The sequence below is a fragment of the Sphaerodactylus townsendi genome, linkage group LG04 (genome assembly GCF_021028975.2).
Source record: "Sphaerodactylus townsendi isolate TG3544 linkage group LG04, MPM_Stown_v2.3, whole genome shotgun sequence".
Taxonomy (NCBI): domain Eukaryota; kingdom Metazoa; phylum Chordata; class Lepidosauria; order Squamata; family Sphaerodactylidae; genus Sphaerodactylus; species Sphaerodactylus townsendi.
Window position 1 is genome coordinate 8,089,283 of NC_059428.1, and position 25,902 is coordinate 8,115,184.

At 50.0% G+C, this 25,902-nt stretch overlaps 2 protein-coding genes across 3 annotated transcripts in view; both read right to left on the reverse strand.

The window, feature by feature from the left end:
- Positions 1-16,751, reverse strand: part of LOC125431790 (zinc finger protein 420-like) — a 50,958-nt gene extending 34,207 nt beyond the window's left edge. Inside the window, exons 1-3 of one of the 2 annotated variants that reach the window (XM_048494912.1) lie at positions 16,593-16,751; positions 16,382-16,430; positions 1,656-1,735 (exon numbers count right to left, since the gene is read on the reverse strand). In XM_048494912.1, the coding sequence (XP_048350869.1) occupies positions 1,656-1,735; positions 16,382-16,430; positions 16,593-16,751 (288 nt within the window). Of the gene's footprint in view, positions 1-1,655; positions 1,736-14,835; positions 14,916-16,381; positions 16,431-16,592 lie in introns of those variants that run through there. The other variant, XM_048494911.1, reaches the window with a different exon arrangement.
- A 6,216-nt stretch (positions 16,752-22,967) lies between these two features.
- On the reverse strand, positions 22,968-23,963 carry LOC125431226 (olfactory receptor 52R1). Its single transcript, XM_048493986.1, has one exon. It carries the CDS (start codon positions 23,961-23,963, stop codon positions 22,968-22,970), a length of 996 nt encoding a protein of 331 aa, XP_048349943.1.
- Positions 23,964-25,902: the final 1,939 nt, after the last annotated feature.

The window sequence follows — 25,902 nt, forward strand, 5'->3', positions numbered from 1 at the left end:
AGCGGATTTTGTCAGCGGTTCAAGCAGACCATTATTTACCCTATCTGCACACATTTCAGCAATCAATCAATCAATCAATCAATCAATCAATCAATCAATCAATCAATCAATCAATCAATCTTCAGGCATTCTCTTGGGATTTGACTCAGTGATCCAGAGTCCCAGACCACAAGGAACTTTTGTTTAACTTCCATTAAAATTAATGGGGACCATGCTAAACACTAATTTTTATTTCTCTAAAGGCTATATCCATTTATATAGCAGAGAGCTGAGTCCGCCCTTCTTTGTTGCTCCTCACAGCTTTGTCATCTGCTGATTGAATATCGGCCTGTCTCCTCCCGGGGGGTTAATGCCGGACAACATCTACTTATTTTAATTGTGGAAGATCACTGCTGCTAGTGTTTTAATGTTTAATTTATTTATTGTTTTAATTGAAACTATTTTTTGTATTCAAATGTTGATTGTTTTGTAAATGTAATATTAAACGTAATAAATAATAATAACAACAACAACAACAACAATAATAATAATATATCATCAGCTACCCTCTCCTGTTTTATGATTCGAACCCTAGATAATAAATTCTATGGCTTTCCTGTCAGCTTGCCTCAAACCACCTCAAGACCCCTTTGGGTATAAATACTGGTCCTTTGGCCATCCACAGTGAATGTGTGTATGTGTTTGTGTGTGTTCTTCTGGATTGACGCACTCCCACTAGGACGTGGGCTCTACTCTTAGCTCCTGGGAATGCTGGCCGTTGACTGCTTCAGCGCCGCTTTCCTCGGACGTCCCTTGGAGGATGGTAACTGTCACCCATCTCCAGCTGCGAAGCTCCAGCGGGCGGGGTTCATGCCATGAACTGAAGCACGCCTGGGTGGACTTGCAGAACGCCCCAGGTGGCCCCTCCTCTCACCACAAGGTCTCCTGGGAAGTATAATTCCCATCAGCCGTTTTTACTGCGAACAGGCCTTTTGCAGCCTGAAAAAGTGCCGGAAAATATAAAATGTGCACCGGGTGCATTTTGGCCCAGCTACGCCTCTAGCCATCGCTGAAACCCTATTCAACTTTCACCCTTTTCTCTGGGCCAGCTCCTCTGTGCTTCACGGGTGGGTGTACTCGTTGCTCGAGACATATTTCTTGTTCTTGTTACGTAATTATTTAATGAAACTCATTTCAACTGTACAAGAGCCTGATCATTTAAGAGGGCTCACCAGGGACAGCTCCTGATTGGTTGGTTATCGATCCCAGCTACCCTCCCTTGCAGCAGTGGCGTAGTGGCTAAGAGCAGTGGCTAAGAGCCGGTGCACTCTGATCTGGAGGAACCGGGTTTAATTCCCCGCTCTCCCACTTGAGCTGTGGAGGCTTATCTGGGGAATTCAGATTAGCCTGTACACTTCCACACACACCAGCTGGGTGACCTTGGGCTAGTCACAGCTTCTCAGAGCTCTCTCAGCCCCACCCACCTCACAGGGTGTTTGTTGTGAGGGGGGAAGGGCAAGGAGATTGTCAGCCCCTTTGAGTCTCCTACAGGAGAGAAAGGGGGGATAGAAATCCAAACTCGTCTTCTTCTGCCCCCAGCGAATTCCTCCAACTAAAATGGAGACCGCCTACTCAGGGTAACGAACCAATGGCATGATCCGCAGTTTTGCACTTACCCAATCAGACTGCACGGGAGTTGCTTTCTCTCTGCCAGTAAGAGATGTCAAAGAATCAATTGTCGGTTTTAGGGCACCACCTAAAAGGATGAAAATTTGGCATTTTATATTTTCCTGGTGCTTTGTATTTCATGTCTGGGGGGAGGTGTGGGGGGGAGACGAGATTCTCCCCGTCTTGGCTAATGGTCTCAACTATTCTTCCATCCTTATTTTGGATTATTTTTTGCTTCCACACTTTTGACAAGTCCAGTCTGGACAGTACTGCTATCAGGATGTTTGTCCAGAATTCACAGAAGTCAGAAGAACATAAGAACAAGCCAGCTGGATCAGACCAAAGTCCATCTAGTCCAGCTCTCTGCTCCTCGCAGTGGCCCACCAGGCGCCTTTGGGAGCTCACATGTAGGATGTGAACGCAATGGCCTTCTGCGAACCCATATCCCCCCTCAGACGTCTCCTCTCCAAACTAAAGAGTCCCAAACGCTGCAGCCTCTCCTCATAGGGAAGGTGCTCCAGTCCCTCAATCATCCTTGTTGCCCTTCTCTGCACTTTTTCTATCTCCTCAATATCCTTTTTGAGATGCGTGACCAGAACTGGACACAGTACCTGGCGCTGTCGCACTACCTAAGCCTTTATATAAGGGCATGACAATCTTTGCAGTTTATTCTCAATTCCTTTTCTAATGATCCCCAGCATAGAGTTTGCCTTTTACAGCTGCTACATATGATTTGAGTTGACATTCTCATGGAATTATCAACTAAGACGCTTCTAAATCCCTTTCCTGGTTCAGACTGATAGCACTGACCCCCGTAGCTGTATGTGAAGTTTGGATTTTTTTGCCCTATATGTGCATCACTTTGCATTTTGCTACATAGAACTGCATTTGCCATTTCTGAGCCCACTCACCTAATTTATCAAGGTCCACTTGGTTCTCTTTGTGGTTCTCACCACCCTACATAATTTGGTATCATCTGCAAACTTGGCCACCACACTACCCACCCCTACTTCCAGGTCATTTATGAATAGGTTAAAGAGCACTGGTCCCAAAACGGATCCTTGGGGGACACCACTTCCGACATCTCTCTGATACTCAAGGAACCGGCAGGCCCACCGGAAGAACTCTGATACTCAAGGAACTGGCAGGCCCACCGGCAGAACCGCAGCTACTAAATCCCGTAATGGCGGGCAAGGACAGAACAGATGGGGAAAGGCGGAATCGCCACTGGTGAAGGGCCAACAGTTACCATCTCGACACTCAAAGACGCCATTTTGGCATCATCTTTACAGCATTTGCATGCCTGATTCTGCCAGTCTAAAGTCCCAGCACAAATGAATAATTTTGTCTTAATTATTTTTTTTCCAATAAGCCTCTATTGGCATACAGAACATACAATATAAATACAGTTAAAATTACTAGATAAAACTTCACACTGGATCATAAGTTCAGTTCGCAAACCTCAGCCAGAAACTTTGCCACTGCGAGACAACAGTCAAGGTCATTACAGTTTAAGAGCATATTTACTTTATCAAGCTCTGTCAGGGTTTTCATAGAGTCAATGATTTGTACTAATAAGCTGGATCTTGGTTTCTGGTAAAGTGGGCAGTGGAGGAGAATGTGCGCAATGGAATCCAACTGCCCTGGGCTGCAGGGGCAAAGCCTCTTATCGTTCGGTAGACCCTTGAGTCTTCCTCTATGGAGCGGGGCTTAATTATTATTATTTGTTGAATTTAATAAACCGCCCACCCCCGAAGGACTCTGGGCGGTGTACAACAAAACCACAATATGGATCTTTGTTGTCAAATTCAGATATTCCACCTTGTAATCCTCTGCCTGCCTGATGTTATATTTTCCAACCTGCTTCCAAACTAAGACCCGTTTAATAATTTCTATATGCTACCTTTATTCCCTGTTGGAAAGGCCCAGCATGAACAAAAATATTATAGGTATTCTTAATAATAAATACATAATAACTTTATTGATAGTAATAATTACAGAATGTCATATTGACAGACTGGGGAGCCCAGCGATGACATACTGCCAAATATGGATTTTTTTTAATGTCCAGAAGGAAAGGAAGTTTACCTGATTCTCCTATTTCACGAGGTATCCTAGAAAGAATATTGGAATATTTTGATCTGATATTAGCAGATTTAGGGCAGCAAAGCAGTCGATGTGCCAATGTTTCAATTTGTGGTTCACCACAAGAGCATACCCTTTTCGCTCATTTCCAAGTTGACAATTCTGACAATGAAACTTGTGAATTGGTAGCACAATTTTTACTGGAGGTGATGCACAATCAATAATTTATATTTTATCTTAAACCTTTGTATTTGTATACCTTTTATCTCAGTTTTTTTTATTGTGTTATGATTATTGTTATGCCAAATAAAGGCTTATTATTATTATTATTATTTAATGTTGACATAGAAGTTTTGGAAGTGACTACAGCAGAAGATCTCTGGAAAGCTTATGATATGGTTACTCTTATGTTGGCCCAAGGCACTGTGCTTCCTGACATTACTTGTCATCGCTTGAGTTTGGAGGCTGCTTTTGCTCGACTCCCTTCCTGTATCCGTCCAATGGCCTGGCAGTGATCCAAATCTGGTTCTACGTTTTGACTTCCCAAATGGAACTTCTGAACTGAGAAACGGGAGTGGAGAATCGTTCCCACACAGGACCAGTGGGCATCAGAGCACCCCCACTACTCCCGAGGAGGTCAGCCCAGAAAGAGCGGCCACCCTAAGCCAATCTTACCAAGAAAGCTGCTCCTGCGGGAGGTCTCTATGCCGGGTCTCCTCCTGCACCTGAAACAGAAGTGGAGATCCAAGGAAGGGGACGCGTGTGAGAAAAGGGAGAAGAAACAGGTGTGTGGGGGTTGGGGGGGGGTCAGCCATGTGGCTTCCAAGGGTAACCTGAGTCACATCCCCACAACTACACAGAGGAAACCCCCTCACCTGCCGGTCCTGATCCCTGTCCTGCGCCTGGCTCAAGAGGAAGCCTTCCGCCAGGGCCACCGCCTGGGAGCTGCTCTCTGGCCCGCATTCCCTGACCCAGCTCTGCATCTCCAGGGGCAGGACGGCCAGGAAGCGCTCCAGCACCACCAGGTCCAGCATCTCCTTCCTGCTGCGCCTCTCTGGCTCCAGCCACTGGCAGCACAGGCGGTGGAGTCGGCTGCACACCTCTCGGGGCCCCTCCGCCTCCCGGTAGGAGAAGTGCCGGAAGTGCTGTCCATGCTCGTCTGGAGGGAGGACGCCCTGGTCTCCCGGGCTCTCCTGCATTCCTGCTTTCCCCAATTCCCTTCCACTCCCAGCCTTGGGGACATCCAGGCCGCCCCTGAATCCGGGGGCAGTCGGGTCTGGCTCTCCCCTCATCCTCCTGTCCTCTGCAAAGAGCTTCCACCGGCACCTGTCGCCTCACACCTGGGCCGGATTCTCCCGTCAAGGCCCGTGTCAGGTCTGTGACCTCCTGCAAAGCCAAGAGGGACGGGTGTGGAGTTAGAGGCCGCCCGTGTGTGAGTCTGGAGGCATCTGCAGGGAATAGAAGGAGGTTAAAGGATCTGGCATCCAGGGGACTCTGAAGGGCCCCAAGTGTCTGCCGGCCCCCGTGTCCTTCCAGGAGCTGCGCAGGAGAGGAATCTCAGCAGGGCACAAGTCGGGGGGGGGGGTGGGGGGAGAAGGGGGGCTGCTGGAGAGAAGACCTTTCCTTGCAGGGCAGCTCTTGACTGGGGGGCCGGTCTCTCCAAGGCGCCTCCTGCGCTGCCCGCTCTCCAGGCAAACCCCTCCAGCCTCCCTCTTTCCGTGCTCTGCCTGCCCGGGAGGCTCATTCAGAGCTTTTACATCTGGGGGTCGTTTGATCCAGCTGGGCTTTTCCAGCCCCCCCTCCCCACCCCTCCCCACCCAGAGGCGGCAGCGGCAGAAGAAGAAGCCTTTTCCGAACCGGGGTGGGCCCCTCTTTTGCAGAGCCCTTCCAGGGTTGGTGGCTGCTTTTGAGACCCCCCCCCCCCCGCGCGCCCCCGGGTCCAGCCCCCCGCCTCCTTCCCGAGGGGCCTGGGGGGGGGCTCAGCGGCACCGGGGGGCGGCCAGGGAGGGAGACCTGCGGCACTCAGGAGTCAACTGGAGCCCCCCCAGCCGGAGCGGGGGAGGGGGGCTCCCAGTCCCCCCCCCGAGGAGCCTCCCACCCCACCCACGGTGGCCCCAAGGGGAAAGGCTGGCCGGAGACGCGGAGGCCAAGGGGGGGGGTCAGGGTGCTCAAGGGGAGGGGAAGAGGGCGGGCCCCGCAGGCGACCCCCCCTCCCTCTCTTTCAAGCAGTGGAGGCCCCTTGGACCAGACAGGTGAGTTCCTACCTGGGCTGCTCACCTGCGCCTCGACCGGCCGCTCTAGCCGCACCGCCCGGCCGCCGCTCCTCGTTCGAGGCCCCTCTAGGAAACCGGACTCCTCCCCCTTCAGCCTTCCTCGGACTTCCTCCCTCCTCCTCCTCCTCCTCTGCTGCTTCAGTCCCCCCCCCCCGCGCGCCGGCCCCCCTGCAAAGGGAGGCAGCAGGACTCGAACCCGCTTCCCCTCCCGTCTGACTGAGTCTGCGAGGAGGGCCCCGAGCCCGGCAAGGGCAGCAGCGGGGAGGCAGCCGCGAGGGGCGCGGGGCGTGTCGGGAAAAGACCTTCCTCTTCCTCCTCCCCCTCCCCCCCGGAGGACCTCACTGGCTTGAGCCACGCGGGAGAGGCTCGCCCCAGGCCACCCGTCTGCCCACCGGCCTCTTGTGCCCCCGGGGGGGGGGGGCAGGAATGGACCCTGCAAGCGGGCTTCTCCGGCCGGGGGGCCAGGACGTGGAGCCAGAAGTGATTTTATCCCATTTCTGGTCTTGTTTTGAATAAAGACAGAACTGTGTTTTGTTTCTGTGTCAGTTAGGTAGGAACAAACTGTATTAGATAGAAAGTAGCAATTATAGCTGTCTTTTGTATTTGCGTCTGCGCGGAACCTCCTTGGCTCAAGGCAGGAGTCCACCCCTGCTCCACCTGGGCACGTCCCTTTCATTTGCTAAAACCATGAATGGACGTTGGCAAAAGGGACCCCGGAAGAAGCGCCTCCATCTGCCTAATCCAGAGGTCTGCAACCTGCGGCTCTCCAGCTGTTCATGGACTACAATTCCCATCAGCCCTTGCCAATTGGCCATGCTGGCAGGGGCTGATGGGATTTGTAGTCCATAAACAGCTGGAGAGCCGCAGGTTGCAGACCCCTGGCCTAATCCCACCAGCAGGCAGATAAGGGTGCCCTTTGCCCCAAGCACCCAAAGGACTCTTTTGTGCTCTTCCCGCCAGCTGCCTACGCCATCGCCGCCAGCCTCTGCCTCAAGGAAATTCAAGAAGGGACTGCCCACTGGACTCTAATTGGTTCCCATGTACTTGTAGATGTATGATTGGTTGTCATGTATTTTGTGAATGAATGGTTGTAGGCTGTCCTGTATTCTCCCGGACTCCCGGCAGCGGGAGAAAGTGTATTTAAGATGCTGCTGTAAAGCTGCTAGGCAGCGCAGTCGCCGTGGTGCGGAGGTGCTGACACGTAGGTCAGCATCTCAATAAAACCTTTCATTATTTCACTATACTCGCTGTGTTGGGTCCCGTCTCTGTTCCCCTGCGCTGCTGAGAGCTGGTTGGTCTGGAGCTATTAAAAGTTACCAGGCAGCGTGGTAACACTTCCTCCCCCCCCCCCCCAGAGGTTGAGCACAAAGTCCCCCTGGTGGGCAGGATACTCCGAGGAGGGTCTTCGGCCAGCTGCGCTACTCCCACTTCAGGGGGGAGGTGGACAGGAAAGTCTCCAGGAAACAGGAGGAGGGAGAAATGAATGTTTTATTCCAACCACAGAGGAGTAAATTCACAAAGGAGAAGAGCTGTTGTGTGAACGAAGTAAACTCGATGTATCGTCACTGGGCACAGAGTGTGTAACACACTTCCCTCTGCGGTTCACCTCTGAAGAGGCCAGCCACAGATGCAGGCGAAACGTTAGGAGCAAGATCCACCAGACCACGGCCATGCAGCCCCCTGGAAAACCCACGAAAAACTCACTTTTTTATCATGCAAGCAGGAGGCGGACGCCAGTTTTCTGTGCAGAACAGAACAATAAATCGAATACTGTGTGATATCTGCTTCTGCGTACTTCTTTTAATTACCTCCCTAAACCCTTCTTTCCCTGTCCCATCCTATCATAGATCACCTGCAAGGTGCAGCCAGATTCCAGTTAATTCCTTGCAGTTGGAAAGGTCATGCAGTCTTCTGGGCAGGTTCCCAAATTACCCCACGAACTAAATCTCTAATGCTGCAGGAAATTCATCAATTTTCTATAGTGTGAGTGATACAGTTCTTGACTGTGTTTATAATGATTCTTTGGTGTGATCATCCTCAATTTTACTATACTATTCCTGTAAATATGTGTGTATAAAATACATATTCCACTCTCTTCTAAACTTTCCCCAGCTTTTACTTCAAAATCTGTAGGGGCAGTCCTCCAGCTACCCTCTAAGAAGAGGAGGAGGAGGAAGAATTTGGATTTATATCCCCCACCCTTTCTCTCCTGTAGGAGACTCAAAAGGGCTTACAAAGTCTTCCCCCCTCACAACAAACACCCAGTGAGGTGGGTGGGTTGAGAGAGTCTCAAGAACTGTGATCAGCCCAAGGTCACCTTAGGCTACGGCGTTGCACAGGCTAATCTGAATTCCCCAGATAAGCCTCCACAGCTCAGGCGGCAGAGCGGGGAATCAAACCCAGTTCCTGGACAGAGTAGAGTACACCTGCTCTTAACCACTTAAAGACTGTCTCCAGCCTTTGTGTTGGGCAAACTTCTGCTGACTTAGAAGATGAACCTTTTGTGAACCTTTCTTTTTTTATATCATAACAGTTTCAATAAAAGAAATCCTTTGAATATGAGGCCTCCTTATTGGACAGTCCAGGGGGAGGACACAGATGGTCGGGGAGGGTGGGGAGAGTCTGTGAAGGTTGAAGGGCTGTCTAGAGTTCTGGATGGATTTCATCAGGCCCAATTCAGATCTAGGTGGGCTATTAAGAAATCTACTTAGCTTTCCTGTACCAGATCTGCATTATTTGCCCAAAGCCCCCCGAAGCCATTCTTAGCTTCTCAGGAGTGAATGTGCTTCCATTGCTACCCTGTTTCCCCGAAAATAAAACCTACCCCAAAAATAAGCCCTAGCACAGTGGTGGCGAATCTATGGCACGGGGGCCAGAGGTGGCACTCAGAGCCCTCTCTGTGGGCACACATGCACAGAGTTCATCAGGTGATAATAGTATAATTATTTCAGGGAGATTATTAGCATCAAACCTAAGACCTAGTTTCGGGGAAGCAGCGTAGGTAAACTCTGTTAAGCTCTGCGAAACCCCACTGGTTTTCATGGGAAGAACTAAAGCTGATCCTTTACCTGGGAGTAAGCTCTGCTGTTTGTGAGCAACCGACTACCACCAAGCTTACTCCCGAGTAACACGCGCCTTGGAGCCAACTGTTTTTTCTATACTAAAACCTTGGTATTCAGGTTAAATTGACATGTTGGCACTGCGATAAGTGGGTTTTGGGTTGCAGTTTGGCCACTCGGTCTCGAAAAGGTTCGCCATCACTGCCCTAGCATGATTTTTCAGGATTTTTGGAGGATGATTGAAATATAAACCCTACTCCAAAAATAAGCCCTAGTTACAGATTTCCCCGGCACAGCTGGTCTGGTCACGTGGGGGACGACGACAAAATCATGGAAAAAAAACATCCCCTGAAAATAAGCCCTAACGCATCTTTTGGAGCAAAAATTAATATGACCCTGTCTTATTTTCAGGGAAACACGGACAACACAGAGATATTATCAAGTTGATCTTTACCAGGAGGTTCTGATCCCCCTAATTTTTCCCATGGTACCTCCCAATATCACAGTGAAGCTGGTGGCCAATTTTGAATCTTGCATAGATTTTTGGGATGTGCTCATGTGCAATATGACGTTCAGTTCCGATCATCACATCTCAAAAGGGAGACGACAGAGCTGGAAAAAGTACAGGAGAGGGCAACCGAGACACTCAGGGGCCTGGAGCACTTTCCCTGTGAGGAAACACTGCAGAGTTTCAAGGTCAGACAGGTCGATCAGACTTTGAAAAAGGGGAGATCAGAAACTGATTGGCGACTGGCAGAAATTTGCAAAATGGAAGTCAAGAGATCATAGCATAAAGCAGCAGTTGTGCTCCCAGGGATTATCGGCACACTGCATGCCACACCAAAAACAACCCTTGGAAGGCACTTGATTGAACCTGCCACACATGGACAAAATATCCACTTGTCAATCACAAAATTGCTTGGATCCAGGCATGTACTCTGCTGATCCATTCTGGCATACGAAGTTCTTGGGAAGAATCCAGTGAGTATGAAGGCCAACACCAGCTGAAGATCTGACTGCTGCAATTTCAATTAATATTTTATTTACCGTATATACTCGAATATAAGTTGACCCGCGTATAAGTCGAGGCACCTAATTCTACCACAAAAAACTGGGAAAACGTACTGACTCGTGTATAAGTCGAGGGTGGGAAATGCAGCAGCTTCTGGTAAATTTCAAAAATAAATACCAATAAAATTACATTAATTGAGGCATCAGTAGGTTAAATGGTTTTGAATATTTATTTCAAACAGTAAACTAGCTCCATAAGTGGAAAAGAGGTATCAACAGTGACTTTAAAAGTACAAAAACCTTAGCTCAATCAGCAACCACAAGCTAAAACCCAAGAGTTAAAATACTTCAAAACTGGATTCCTCCTCCTCATCTGTATGTCCAAATGTTACCCAACTCAGATTTTAAGAGGGATATTATCAGACATGTTAAATGAGTTCAAGTCTTTGACAGTGTGATCCCACCTTGTGACCCTTAACATTCACCAAACTTACAACAAAAGAAACTATAAATCTGTTTTCTGTTTCATAAACAGTAGTGTGCACTATAACAATGAAATATGGCAAACCAATACAGAAACAATAATAGTTCTGGCCTGCTATGCAAAACAGACCAGCAGGGTCTCAGTCGCATGGTTCTCTCTAGATGTATCCAAAACTAAAATACACACTAATAGCCAATCAATATAAACACAATAACCCCTTCTCAACAATTAATACAAACATTCTCATCCCTGAAATATGTAAATACAGTTCATAACAACTGAACTCTGTGAAGTTGAGGCCTGTTAGCAGGTATGAAGCCTATTCTTCCTTAGAGGAAATGGAGCCTTCTTCCTTATATGGAAAATCAAAAGGGCTGAAAAACTCGACTTATACGTGAGTATATACGGTATATTCCACCCACTCCCATGAATGTGGGTCAGGGTGGATTGCAGCAGGAATAACACACAACCATACAACAATAGTATCCCACTGAGAACATAATCATAACCTCAAGAATTCTGCCAACCCAAAAGAACACCATTTGACATAAAAACTCTAGACGTCGATACTTGGAAAGGTTGATCTTAAGGCTGAAGATCTTGCAACATTGAAAAAGTTTGTATGCTCCCGCACCTGTGCGAATTATCTGATGCAAAACACAGTACCACGTGTTAATTCTCTGTGCACTGTAAGATTTTCCTTCTGGGCAAAGCTTTTCCACACTCACAAGGATTTTTGTTACTACTCTCCCGTGTGGAATCGTTGATGGGCCTTTAGCTTGTCATTACGAACAAAGGTTTTTTCACACTGCAAGCATTTGTATGGTTTTCCTCGGTAGAATTGCTCATGAACAGCTAGGGCTATCATCTGCCATAAAAGCTTTTTCCGCATTCTAGGCACTTATATGGTTTCTACCCAGTGTGGATACGTTGATGGACAATCAACTCAGAACGATAAGCAAAGCTCTTTCCACACTGAAGGCACTTATATGGTTTCTTCCCAGTGTGAATTCGTTCATGAACAGCTAGGCTATCATTCCGAGCAAAGTTCTTTCCACATTCCTGGCATTTATATGATTTCTCTCCAGTGTGGATACGTAGATGGCTAGTAAGCTGCGAACTCTGACGAAAGCTCTTTCCACATTCCAGGCACGTATATGGTTTCTCCCCAGTGTGGATGCGTTGATGGACAATAACCTCTGAACTATAAGCAAAGCTCTTTCCACATTGAAGGCACATATATGGTTTCTCCCCAGTGTGGATACGTTGATGGTTAGTAAGCTGTGAACTCTGAACAAAGCTCTTTCCACACTCCAGGCATTTATATGGTTTCTCCCCAGTGTGAATTCGTCCATGAGAAGCTAAGCTATCACTCTGAGCAAAGCTCTTTCCACATTCCAGGCACTTATATGGTTTCTCCCCAGTGTGAATTCGTCCATGAGAAGCTAGGCTATCACTCCGAGCAAAGCTCTTTCCACATTCCAGGCATTTATATGGTTTCTCCCCAGTGTGCATACGTTGATGGGCAGTAAGGTTTGTATTGCGAGCAAAGGTTTTTCCACATTCCAGGCATTTATATGGTTTCTCCCCAGTGTGCATACGTTGATGGGCAATAAGGTTTGTATTGCGAGCAAAGCTCTTTCCACATTGCAGGCATTTATATGGTTTCTCCCCAGTGTGGATGCGTTGATGGACAATAACCTCTGAACTATAAGCAAATCTCTTTTCACATTGCAGGCATATATATGGTTTCTCCCCAGTGTGGATGCGTTGATGGTTAGTAAGTTGTGAACTGTGAGCAAAGGTCTTTCCACACTCCAGGCATTCATATGGTTTCTCCCCAGTGTGGATATGTCCATGAGAAGCTAAGCTATCACTCTGAGCAAAGCTCTTTCCACACTCCAGGCACTTATATGGTTTCTCCCCAGTGTGAATTTGTCCATGAGAAGCAGGGCTGTCACTCTGAGCAAAGCTCTTTCCACACTCCAGGCACTTATATGGTTTCTCCCCAGTGTGAATATGTCCATGAGAAGCTAATCTATCACTCCGAGCAAAGCTCTTTCCACATTCCAGGCACTTATATGGTTTCTCCCCAGTGTGAATTTGTCCATGAGAAGCTTGGCTATCACTCTGAGCAAAGCTCTTTCCACACTCCAGGCATTTATATGGTTTCTCCCCAGTGTGGATTTGTCGATGTTTAGCTAGGGTGTTATTCTGAGCAAAGCTCTTGCCACATTCCAGGTGTGTTTGTGTTTCCCCTGTTCTGAGTTGTTGATGGCCAGTAAGGATTACATTCCAAACAAAGTTCCTTCTATGCTCCAAGCATTTGTGTGGTTTCTCCCCTGTGTTAACACTTTGGTGTGGATCAACTACCTGGGATTCAGCAACCCACAAAACAGAACATTCATTCCCACTCTTCTGTTGGGTTTCAGGGTTTCTTTTCTGCTGTTTTTCATCGTGCAGGCGGTGCTGTAGTTCTCCCATGGCCTTGTTCTGGGAACCGTCCTGCTCTGGAATAAAGAGAAAATACTGGCAAGACCTTCAAGTAAAAGCAGAACCAAGTAAAGAAAGCCATTAACAGGAATCACTTGCAGGGGAGACAAATCCTGCCCCCCGTGTTAATCTGTTGCTGATGCTGCCCAGAGACAAGGTTACTCAGCAGAACCTCCATGTTTAGAGGCAGTCTCTTTCTGAAGAGAGATGTTTTGGATCGTCTCCTCTACCTGTGAACCTTCCTGGGACTCTAGTTGACTAAATAGGATGCTGGACTAGACGGACCTCTGGCCAATCTGTTCCTTTATTTGAACACAGAATTTACAGCACTCACTGGAGACGACTTTGAAACAGAGTTAAACTCCCGGAATGTGAAGACCCAAACTTGTAAAATGCATTGTACTCTATGCTCCCAGGTAGGTTTGGCCTCCCAGTCCCTGTGTTCTGTAGCCGTGAGTGGGAGGAGGGCAACCAAGGACCAACGGGGACCGACCCCACTCAGCTGCAGAGAGATAACCATATTGGGCTAACTTGGGCCATCCTAGCTTCCTGGAAGGAGTGACTTCTGCTCTCAGTGTGTGCCAGTCAAGGGAAAAGAGAGCCTTACCCAGAGAGGCCACATTCTGACAATTGTCCTCCATGACGTCCCTGTGAAGCCTTCTTTGGTCCGGATCCAGCAGAGCCCACTCCTCCTCGGAGAAGTGAACACGCACCTCCTCAAAGGTCACCAGGCCCTGAGAGCAGAGAGACAATGGGAAAACCTCTCCATATTCAAAGATAACGGAAGAATTCTTGCCCTTCTGAGGATGATCCAAAAAGCACCATAACACGATGTTGATGTTCAGGACTCAAACCTCCTTTGGACATTTTTCTTTTCTCTCTGGGGAGCAGGACAGGTAGCAGCCAGGGGAAAGAGACAGAGACAGATTCTCCCTGGCCTAGAGAGGGTGGGGGGAGCACCCTGTAAGCAGTCAGAACCCTCCCCCCAATCAGGCACGGGGGCCAAAGATTGGCACAAGAGCAAGGCCCTGCTCCCCACAAAATGGGAGTCTCTCAAGGAGTTTTGGGATCTGTCTTCTGTGCCAAGTTTGGGCAGGAGGGTTGCTGGCCGCTGAGCTTTCCCCCTGGCCCTGTGGGGTGCCTGGCTGGACAATGGGGCTGGCTAACCCCCACTGCGTCACCCTAAGTTGATTTTGTCAGCAGTCTGAGCAGACCGTCCCTGATCCTATCTGCACACAACTCATCAATCAATCAATCGATCGATCGATCAATCAATCAATCAATCTGAGATTGCAAATGCCTTAGCAGACCAGGTGCTCAGGAGCAGCAGCAGCAGCAGAAGGCCCTTGCTTTCACATCCTGCCTGTGAGCTCCCAAAGGCACCTGGTGGGCCACCCACCTGGACGTGGGCTCTTCTCTTTGCTCCTGGGAATGCTGGCTGGGACGTCCCTTGGAGGCTGGTAACTGTCACCCATCCCTGAAACCCTATTCAACTGTCACCCTTTTCTCTGGGCCAGCTCCTCTGTGCTTCATGTGTGGGTGTGCTCGTTGCGTGAGACACATTTGTTGCCCTTATTACACAATTCTTTAATAAAACTCATTTCAACTGCACAACAGCCTGATCATTTAAGAGGTCTCACCAGGGACAGCTCCTGATACACGTCGGTTATGGATCCTAGCTACCCTCCCTTTCTTTCTGCCTCCAGCAAATTCCTCCAACTAAAACGGAGACTACCTACTTAGGGTAATGAACCAGGGGCATGATCCACAGTTCTGCACTTACCCAACCAGGCTGCACGGGAGCCGCTTTCTCTCTGCCAGAAAGAGATGGCAAAGAATCTATTGTCGGTTTAAGGGCACCTCCTAGAAGGAGAAAAAGTTAATTAGGTGGCATTTTATGTTTTCCTGGGAGTTTGTATTTCAGGTCCATGGGGAGAATCAAGATGGCTAATGGTCACAATGATCCTTCCATCCTTATTTTGGATCGTTTTTTGCTTCCACACTTTTGCTATCAGGATGTTTGTCCAGAATTCACAGAAGTCAGAAGAACTGAGAAACGCAAGGAACCGGCAGGCTATTCTGAACCCACCGGCAGAACCACAGCTACTAAATCCCGTAATGGTGGGCAAGGACAGAACAGATGGGGAAAGGCGGCATTGCCACTGGTGAAGGGCCAAAAGTTGCCATCTTGACATTCAAAGACGCCCCTTTCACATCGTCTTCAGGGCATTTGCGTGCCTCCTTCTGGGTTTTCCCACGTCTACAGTCCCAGCACAAATGAATGATTTTGTCTTAATATGGATCCTTGTTGTTAAATTCCAATATCCCACCTTGTAATCCAATGCCTGCCTGATGTTATATTTTCCAATCTGCTTCCTAACTAAGAGCCAATTAATAATTTGTATATTCTACCTGTATTCCCTGTTAGAACATAAGAACTAGCCTGCTGGATCAGACCAGAGTCCATCTAGTCCAGCACTCTGCTACTCGCAGTGGCCCACCAGGTGCCTTTGGGAGCTCACCTGCAGGAGGTGAAAGCAATGGCCTTCTGCTGCTGCTGCTCCTGAGCACCTGGTCTGCTAAGGCATTTGCAATCTCAGATCAAAGAGGATCAAGATTGGTAGCCATAGATCGACTTCTCCTCCATAATTTTGTCCAAGCCCTCTTTAAAGCTATCCAGGTTAGTGGCCATCACCACCTCCTGTGGTAGCATCTCCAAACACCAATCACACGTTGCGTGAAGAAGTGTTTCCTTTGATTAGTCCTAATTCTTCCCCCCAGCATTTTCAATGAATGCCCCCTGGTTCTAGTATTGTGAGAAAGAAAGGCGCAGCATAAACAAAAATGTTGTAGGTATTATTAATAATAAATATATAATAATTTCTATCGATAGTAATCATTATAGAATATCATATTGATAGATTGGCAAGTCCAGCGATGACATACTGCCAAATGCGGGTATTTTTAATCTTGACATAAAAGTATTGGAAATGGCTATGACGTAAGGTCTCTGGGAAGTTTATGATTTCATTACTCTTATATTGGCCCAGTGCAATATGCTTTGCAATTTTTGCACTACGGCCACAGTTCTTTGACATTACTTGTCATCCTTTGAGTTTGGAGGCTGCCTTCTGCTCGACTCCCTTCCTGTATCTGTCCAGTTGTCTAGCAGTGACTGAAATTTGGGGTTTTTTTACTTCCCAAATGAAACTTCTGAGCTGAGAAGGGGGAGCAGAGAATCGTTCCCACACGGGACCAGTGGGCATCAGAGGACCCCCACTACTCCCGAGGAGGCCGCCCAGAAAGAGCATCACCCCTGTCAATCTTACCAAGAAAAGCTGCTCCGTGGAAAGGCCCCTGCGCGGTCTCCTCCTGCACCTGAAACAGAAGCAGGGATCCAAGAAAGGGGAGGCGGGTGAGAAAAGGGAGAAGAAACAGGTGGAGGCTGGGGTGGGAGGAGTCAGCCATGTGGCTTCCAAGGGTAACCTGAATCACCTGCTGTGCCCACCCCCAAGGACTACACAGAGGAAACCCCCTCACCTGCCGGTCCTGATCCCTGTCCTGTGCCTGGCTCAAGAGGAAGCCTTCCGCCAGGGCCACCGCCTGGGAGCTGCTCTCCGGCCCGCATTCCCTGACCCAGCTCTGCATCTCCGGGGGCAGGACGGCCAGGAAGCGCTCCAGGATCACCAGGTCCAGCATCTCCTTCCTGCTGTGCCTCTCTGGCTTCAGCCACTGGCAGCAAAGGTGGTGGAGTCGGCTGCACACCTCTCAGGGCCCCTCCGCCTCCCGGAAGGAGAAGTTCCGGAAGTGCTGCCACGTGCACCTGGAGGGAGGACGCCCTGGTCTCCCGGGCTCTCCTGCATCCTCCCTTCTTGCAGTTCCCTTCTGCTCCCAGCCTTGGGGACATCCAGGCCTCCCCTGGATTTGGGGGCAGTCGGGTCTGGCTCTCCCCTCATCCTCCTGTCCTCTGCAAAGAGCCTTCCACCGGCACCTGTCGCCTCACACCTGGGCCAGATTCACCTGTGAAGGCCCCTGTCAGGTCTGTGACCTCCTGCAAAGCCAAGAGTGACGGGTGTGGAGTTAGAGGCCACATCTGGATGCATCTGCAGGGGAAGGAGGTTAAAGAGTCTGGAATCCAGGGGACTCTGAAGGGCCCCCAGTTTGTCCTTCCAGGAGCTGCGCAGGAGAGGAATCTCAGCAGGGCACCAGTCTGAGCAGCAAATCACGAGTGAAGACAAGACCTTTGCAGGGCAGCTTTTGGCTCGGGGGTCGGTCCTTCGAAGGCGCCCTTTGCCTTGCTGCTCTCCTGGCAAACCCCTCCTCCAGCCTCCCTCTTTCCGTGCTCTGCCTGCCCGGGAGGCTCATTCAGAGCTTTTCAATCTGGGGGGTCTTTTGATCCAGCTGGGCTTTCCCAGCCCCCCCCCCCCCCCCCCCCCGGAGGCGGCAGAAGAAGCAGCCTTTCCTAAGCGAGGGCTAGCCCCTCTTTTTGCAGAGCGCTTCCAGGGTTGGTAGCTGATCTGGGAGGCCCCCCCACCACCACTACCCCCGGGTCCAGCCCCCGCCTCCTTCCCGAGGGGCCCGGGGGGTTCCAGAGTCTGGCCAGAGGAGGGCCGGGGGGCCGGATGGCGAAGGTCCGACTCCAGCCACGGCCACGGGAGGGGGCGGGGGGGGGGGCTCCGCGGCAGGGGTCGGCCAGGGAGAGAGAGACCCTCCGCCGTCAGGAGTCGAGAAGAGACACCCCCCCTCCCGGAGGGGAGCGGGAAGGGGGGCCCCAGTCCCGACCCCCACGATGGCCCCAGTCAGGCGCCCCACGAGGGGCCGCGCAGCCTCCGGAGGCCCAGAGCGCGGGGAGGGTCCCGGCCAGAGGGTCTCAGGGGCGCCCCCGGGGCTCGGGGGGGGGCAGGGCGAGTCCCCCCTCCCTCCCTCCCTCCCTCCCTCCCTCTCTCTCTTCCAAGCAGTGGGGGCCCCTTGGACCAGACAGGTGTTCTTACCTGGGCTGCTCACCTGCGCCTCGGCCGGCCGCTCTAGCCGCACTGCCCGGCCGCCGCTCCTCGTTCGAGGCCCCTCTAGGAAACCGGACTCCTCCCCCTTCAGCCTTCCTCGGACTTCCTCCCTCCCTCCCTCCTCCTCCTCCTCCTCTGCAGAGGGGGCGCCCGTTTCCCCTCCCGCCGGTTACCTGCAAAGGGGACTCGAACCCGTTTCCGCGCCCCCGGCTGAGGCTGCCAGGAGGGGTCTCCAAGGAGGGGGAAAGACCTCCTCCTTCTTCCGGGAAGGAGCCTCCTGGTGGCCGGGCTCGCTGGCTTGAGCCGCCCATCCCCCCAGCTTGGGCTGCGCCGCCCCCTGCCCAGAGGAGAGCCGGGCTCTGGGAGTCTTCGTAGACCTCAAAGGGAACGCGAGTCAGCAGTGCGATGCAGCAGCCAAGAAAGCCAATGCGATTCTGGGCTGTATCAGTAGCAGTATAGTCAGTGGTGGGATTCAAATAATTCAACAATTACAAGCACCATTTTAACAACCGGTTCTGCTGAAGTGGGGCGAACCAGCTGAATCCCCCCACTGAGTATAGTGTCTCCAGATGCCTCTCTATTCTGCCTTGGTTAGGCCTCACCGGAAGTATTGTGTACAGTTCTGGGCAGTGCAATTCAAGAAGGACATTGACAAGCTGGAACGGGTCCAGAGGAGGGCGACCAAAATGGTCCAAGGTCTGGAATCCATGCCCTACCAGGAGAGACTTAGGGAGCTGGAGATGTTTAGTCTGGAGAAGAGGTGACACGATGATAGCCATGTTTAGATTTTTGAAGGGATGTCATGTTGGTGAGGGAGCAAGCTTGTTTTCTGCTACTCCAGAGACCAGGACCAGGAGTCATGGGTTCAAGATGCAGAAAAAGAGATTCCACCCATAACATTAGGAGGAACTTCCTGACCGTCAGGGCTGTTCGACAGTGGAATGCTCTACCTCGGAGGGTGGTGGAGTCTCCTTATTCAGAGGTTTTTAAACAGAGGCTGGATGAACATATGTCGAGAGTGCTTTGATGGTGTCTTTCTGCGTGGCAGGGTGATGGGATTTGGCAAGCGCCAGTCACACAATCCAGCAATGAAGGAGTTAATTGTTGCATGCTAATTAGTTAGTGAGGTCAGAAGTCAGTGACCAGGTAATTGATACCTATTGGTTGGGTGGGCTACATGCAGGTCTGCACGGAGGCTTCAGATATATCTTCTTTGTGTTGCACTCTGCACGTGGTCAGGTCAGTTCACTCTATCCATAGCTTAGTAGCCATGTAATAGTCTAAGCAGCAAGCTGGCTGTTGGTGCTAGCTAGTAAGAAAGATGTTTATTGTTTTTCTTCCAAGTTTCCCTACCCTGTAGTAGTTAAAATTTATTTCAGTAAAGCAACTGCTTTCTGCCTCATTATTGCATTAACTCTGCTAATTAAGTATTTGTCCACATGACACAGGGGGTTGGACTGGATGGCCCTGATAATCTTTTCTAACTCCATGATTCTGTGACTGGCCCAGTGGCGTAACTAGGCAAACTGGAGCCCTGGGCAAAACCTGAGTTTGATTCTCCCCCCAGGCACGTGCCTGGTGCAACACACACACACCCAGCCCCTTTGTAGCTACGCCCAGTGGTGTATCTAGGCAAACTGGAGTTTGGCGTTCCCCCATGGGCAGCCGCCCTCCCCCACCGTGACCAAGCAATGATTTTTTACACCAGGTCGTTTCAAAGTCACCATCACGTTATAGAACATCCCCCCACTCACAAATCTGAACACAGCAATGGGCCATGCCACACAGCAGAAATAATTTTTTTGGAAAACATTTTCAAAATGCTTTCAAAATGTTTTATTACTGCTATGAAAACATTTTATGGTGTTGTATCCAGTCCCCCCAATTGGGGGAAACAGCATCACTTTCAATGTTATTTAAACTGGAGACCTCAGATTCTCCCTTTAAGGTGGATTTGAAAGGAGAATCTGGGCTCCCTAGTTTAAACAAGTGATGCTGGAATCCACCCCCAAACAGCATCACTTTCAATGGTGTTTAAACGAGGGAGCCCAGATTCTCCTTTTAAATCCTCCTTAAAGGAAGAATCTGGGGTCCCTAGTTAAACAACATTGAAAGTGATGCAGTTTTGGGGTGGATTATCCCCCACCCTGAAACAGCATCACTTTCAATGTTTAAACTGGGGACCACAGATTCTCCCTTTAAATCCATGCCAAAGGGGGGAATTTAAAAGGAAAATCTGGGGAAATTTGGGAGGGGGTGCCTGCTGTCAGGGGTGCAATTGTTAAGCTAGCAGCACCAAACTTTCAGGGTATCTTTAGCAGACTCTCCTAATGATACCACGTAGGTTTGGTGAAGTTTGGTTCAGGGGGTCCAAAGTTATTGACCCTCAAAGTTGTAGCCCCCATCTCCTATTAGCTCCCATTGGAAACAATGGGGGATGGGGCACCCCCTTTGGGAGTCCATAACTTTGGACCCCTTGAACCAAACCTTACCAAACCTGGGTGATAGCATCAGGAGAGTCTCCCAAAACATCAGTGAAATTTTGGTGTTGCTAGCCTAAAAACTGCTCCTCCTGCAGGCCAAAAACGGAAAACCCACTAAAATACCAAAAAACCCCACAAACGAACCCTGCATTTTTAGTCCCTGCCACAAGGGGTCGCCTTGGGCAACTGCGCACTTTGCCCAATGGGCATTATGCCCCTGGATTGGCCAATCGCTGCCCAGCTTATGTCATGTCCACCGGTTGTGAACAAAGACCTGATTTATTGTCAAAGGCTTTCACGGCCGGATTCAACTGGTTCTGGTGGATTTTCTCAGCTCAGATCCAGCAATCATCATACTTCCAGCAGTCAAGGGGAATGCGACAGTAATCATGAAGACTGAACAATTTAAAGAAAAAATCAGAGAACTGGAGAAATCTGCAGTTGCAGAACATGTCTTAAACAAAACTGGACGTAACATTTTATTTGAAAACACTGAAATTCTGGACCATTCAGAAGGTTACTTTGTCAGACTGCACAGAGAGGCCATTGAAATTCATAAACACCAAGACAACTTCAACAGGAAAGAAGAGACTCGGAGAATTAACAAAGCTTGGCTACCAGTACTTAAAAGCAGCAGAATCAAAGGCCAATACATTCCAAAGGCCATACATTCCTCAGACATTGATAACAACCAAGGAGAGGGGGTTTCACTCTACCTCCCGTGCAGCTGCAAGAGATAACAGTGCATACCACAAGCAAACTTTCCCAGGCCGTTTGAGCAGGAAGCTCTCAGTAGCTAGGAATATGGCAGGACCCAGGCTAAGAAATTAGAGGGTCACGACAATTACGTGGCTGATGCTGTGAGAGACCCTGAGGAGCTGCCACCAGAGTACCTAGTAGTGACCTGGGCACACCAGTGGTCTGAATCCAGCAATTTTCAGGGTCTGTGTGTTTGCTTCTTCCTGTTACTAGGTCCAGAAAAGATAAATCTGATACAGTCCCAGACAGTTCATATGTTGAAGTACATATGCATGATAGATCGCTCTCCTCCCGTGGCTTTCATATTCCTCAGGAGACATCCATAACTAAATGTAGCTCTTCCTGAACTGAATTTGGGAAACTCTGCGTACCAAGAGTCAAGTATAATTAGTCCAATTGTAAACAAGACTCTGGAAGCCAATTGGACTAATTATACTTGATTCTCAGCATCTTGTTCAGAAAGAGATTAGAATATTAAGAGAACTTGTCTTGGATTGAGATGTGCTTTTCTTCTGAGTTCTATGGTAATTTATATATAATAGGTGATTATTGTTTTTATTGCATTGTGGCACTTTATTATAAATTTCCTAAATATTTATTGGTTGTCTTCTTGTATGCATCAGGGGGTGGGTTGTATTTGTATTTCATTTGTGCTTGCCACTCCCGGGTATGGTGTTTTCTTTTTTAAAATTCTACATAGTAACTGGGCCCTGCCAGGCAGGCAGTTATATATTTATTTATTAGGATTTAATAGGCCGCACCTCCCCTTCCGGGCTTGGGGTGACTCACAACATACATTTGAAAACAGAGCCAACTGGCATCAAAACATTCTAACCATTTACTAATTACCAATTTTCCAAGATGTCAAAAAAATAAATAAACATCCAATCCTGTGGGGGTTATCACTGATCAATTCGATGGAAATGGGAGGGGGCGGTCAGAGGGAACTATGGTCGTCTCAACCATATTCCTTATAGCATATCTTGTTGGGGCAAGCAAATAAATCATGCTCACCCCTTTCTGTCGGAATAGCACCAGAACAGGGGCACATAGCCAAATATCTTGAACTGTTAACTGAACCCCAGCAGAGATGGATTATTGCAAAGGCCAGATGCAATACTTTTCCATCGGCCATTACAAAGGGTCGCTACCTATCTGTCCCTCTCCAGGATCGGGTCTGTCCACACTGTAAAAACCAAGTGGAGACTCTTGCTCACATTACACATGACTGTCCGAGGTATGTGGGCATTAGGAATTTCTCTCCTGGGCTGGTCTTAGACAAATCTGAAAGAGACTCTGACAACTCTGTTGTGGAGCTTTTGTTAAATAACACAGAAAAAGTAGCAAAATTTCTTTTACAAGTGACAGAACTTTCTAAGTAACGTCCAATGCTAGATACAGTTTATCTGTCTGTGTTTTGAATGTACTTTTGATTTGTACTTCAGAAATGTCTGTAACGCTCTGGAGCCTATTTTAATATGCCTAATAAAGGTTGTTGTGTTGCATTGTAACCATATTCCTGGTGGGACAGCTCTGTCTGACAGGCCCTGCGGAAGTGCATCAGATCCCCTCGGGGTCCTGGTTCCACTAGGCAGAGCGTTCGACCAGACTGGGGCAGGGCCCTGGTTGAGGTTGGCCTAACTTCTGTAGGGCCAGGGACCACCTGTGAATTACTGGTCAAAGACCAAAGCCCTCTTATGGCATAAGAGCTGCCCCCGCTCTCCTGGAATAAGGAACACGGTAAGAACTCTATCCCTGATGGTCTTGGTTTTGGCCCCATACACAATGGGGTTCAAAGTGGGCGGGACCAGAAGGTAGAGTATGGCCACCATGATATGGACATGGTGGGGAACATCATGACCAAACCGGTGCGTGAGGAACGTAAAGAGACCAGGAATGTAGAAGGAGAGGAGGATACAGACATGGGAGGCGCAGGTCCCAAAGGCCTTGACCCGTGCCTCGCTGGAGGGGAGCATCAACACAGCCTTGAGGATCATGGCATAGGATGTGGCGATGATGAAGACGTCGAAGCCAACGACGACAAAAGCCACGAAGAGGCCGTAAGCCGTGTTGACTCGGGCATCCCCGCAAGCCAGCTTCACCACCGCCATGTGTTCACAGTAGGCGTGGGCAATGAAGCGGTGGCCACAGTAGGGCAGCCGGTGGGCCAGGAAGCAGAAGGGGCTGACGAGGATCACGCCACGCAGCAGGATGAGGCCGCCCAACCTCACAATCACCGGCAAGGAGAGGACGGCAGAGTGCCGGAGGGGGAAGCAAATGGCCACGTAGCGGTCCAGAGCCATGGCCATCAGCACGCCAGACTCGACGGACGAGAAAGCATGTATGAAGAACATCTGGGCCAGGCAGATGTGGAAGCCAATGGCTCCGGAGCCCAGCCAGAAGACAGCCAGCATTTTGGGCACAGTGGAGGTGGCCAGGAGCAGGTCGGTGACGGCCAGCATGGCCAGGAAGAGGTACATGGGCTCATGCAGGCCGGGCTCCACCTTGACGATGTAGAGAAGGGTGCAATTTCCCAGCGTTGCAGCAACGTACATGACGCACAACGGGACGGCGATCCAGCCCTGCACCCGCTCTAGCCCTGGGATGCCCCCCAGCAGAAAGGAGGAGGGGTGCGAGGGGGTCCAGCTGGCATTCAGAGGGGGCATCCCGGCTCTGGCATCAGGGGGTCTGGAAAGGGAAGGCAGGCACAGGGGGGTCGGGAGGGGCCGTCGTAGCTCAGTGGTGCAGTTTCGCACGCAGGAGGCCCCAGCCTCAATCCCCGGCAGGCAGCGCCTCCAGTGGAAAGGACCTGTTGGTGGGTGGAGTGGAAGAACTTAGCCGGAGCCCCCGGAGAGTAGGGGACACTGAGTAGGGTCTCGTTCAGTGCCAGGGGCTTCATGGACCGAGGGACTGAAACTGAATCCAAAGAGTTTCCAGCTAAGCACTAAGAAGAACTTCCGGACAGTCAGAGCAACTCCTCAGTGGGACAGGCTACCTCGGGATGGGGGGGGCTCTCCTTCCTGGGAGGTTTGGGGGCAGAGGCTGAAGAGCCCCCAGGCAGCAATGCTGATGCTGCGAATCTGTCAAGGTAAGGACAGGAGGGGCAGGAAGGGATGAGTCTGCGCTTGACCCTTTCTCACCTGCCCAGGGGGACGCTGATCACCTTTTTGGGGGGCAGGAAGGGGTTTTTCCCTGGGCCAGATTGGCCAGAGAGATCCCAGAGGGTGTTTTTTGCAGTCTCCTGGGCGTGGGGCAGGGGTCCCTGGGTGTGTGGAAGGGAGGTTCCTGTGGATTTCCCACATTGGGTGGGGGGCTGGACTAGATCAGCGTTTCCCAAACTCCTAATAGCTGAGGCGCACGCACGCACACGCGCACACACCCCTGAACTAAAAGTGTGTTGCCTTCAAAATCCTTGTTGTGCGTTCAGTCCTGAGGAATACTTGCTCCTCTAGGCTAGGACCGATCTTTTGAGCAAGCCCCTTAACTGGAAGGCAGGAAGGGAGCCAGGCAGACAGAAACGTTTTCTCAGGAATAGTAATTCTGCTGAGATTCTGCAGCAGGAGGGAATGAATCACAGCCAGTGCAAAGAAGCCGCCGGAGCAGTGATCCATACAGAGATACACTCGACAGACTCCGTAATAGATTTGGGCTCAGAGCTCCTAGAAGCATCATACAGTTGTTGGGTTTATTTCCAATGGCACAATAGTATGGCCCAGCATAGAGTTTGGGAATGGCTGGCCTAGCTGGCCCTGGAGGTCCCTTCCAACTCTATGGTTCTATGTGTGTTTTGGGGGTGGGGGTGGCTCCGTAGAAGAACCTCTGCTTGGCATGCAAAAGGTCCCAGGTTCCGTCCCCGGGATCTCTAATTAAAAGGACCCTCCCCCCCCTAAGTAGATGACACTGACCTTTATGGACCAAGGGTCTCATTCAGCCCAACGCAACCTCCTGTGTCCGCGTGGCCAGATGTCTTCCCAGCGCAATGCTCCTACGCCATTTCCAGACAGGGGGCTGACCTCACTGAGAGAGGAAAGATCCGTGATGCCTTCGAAAGAGTGCACATTGGCCGGGATCCTTCATTCTGTTTTGTCGCACTCAGTGGCGTTCCTGCCTAGGGGCAGGGGGTACCCTATGTCCCCGGGCGCCCCCCATTTGGTCACATGGGGGGCGCCAACATTTCAGGGTCGTTTGTGTGTTTTTAAAGTTTTAAAGTGTTTTTTCACGCATTTTTAAGGCTAGCAACACCAAAATTTCAGGGTACCATCCAGAGACTGTCCTGATGATACCACCCAAATTTGGTGATGTTTGGTTCAGGGGCAGCAAAGTTATGGACCCCCAAAGGGGGTGCCCACATTCCCATTGTTTTCAATGGGAGCTAACAGGAAATGGGCGCTACCCATTTGAGGGACCATAACTTTGGTCCCCCTGAACATAACTTCACCAAACTTGGATGGCATCATAAGAATAGTTAACAGATGATATCCTGAAATTTTGGTGTCCCTAGCTTTAAAAATACACCCCTTCCAGGCACCTCAAGAAATTTGCCCAAGATTCTTTGTTTTGCAGTGACTTTGCTCCATTGTAGCCAATGGGGAATTTCTGAGTGTG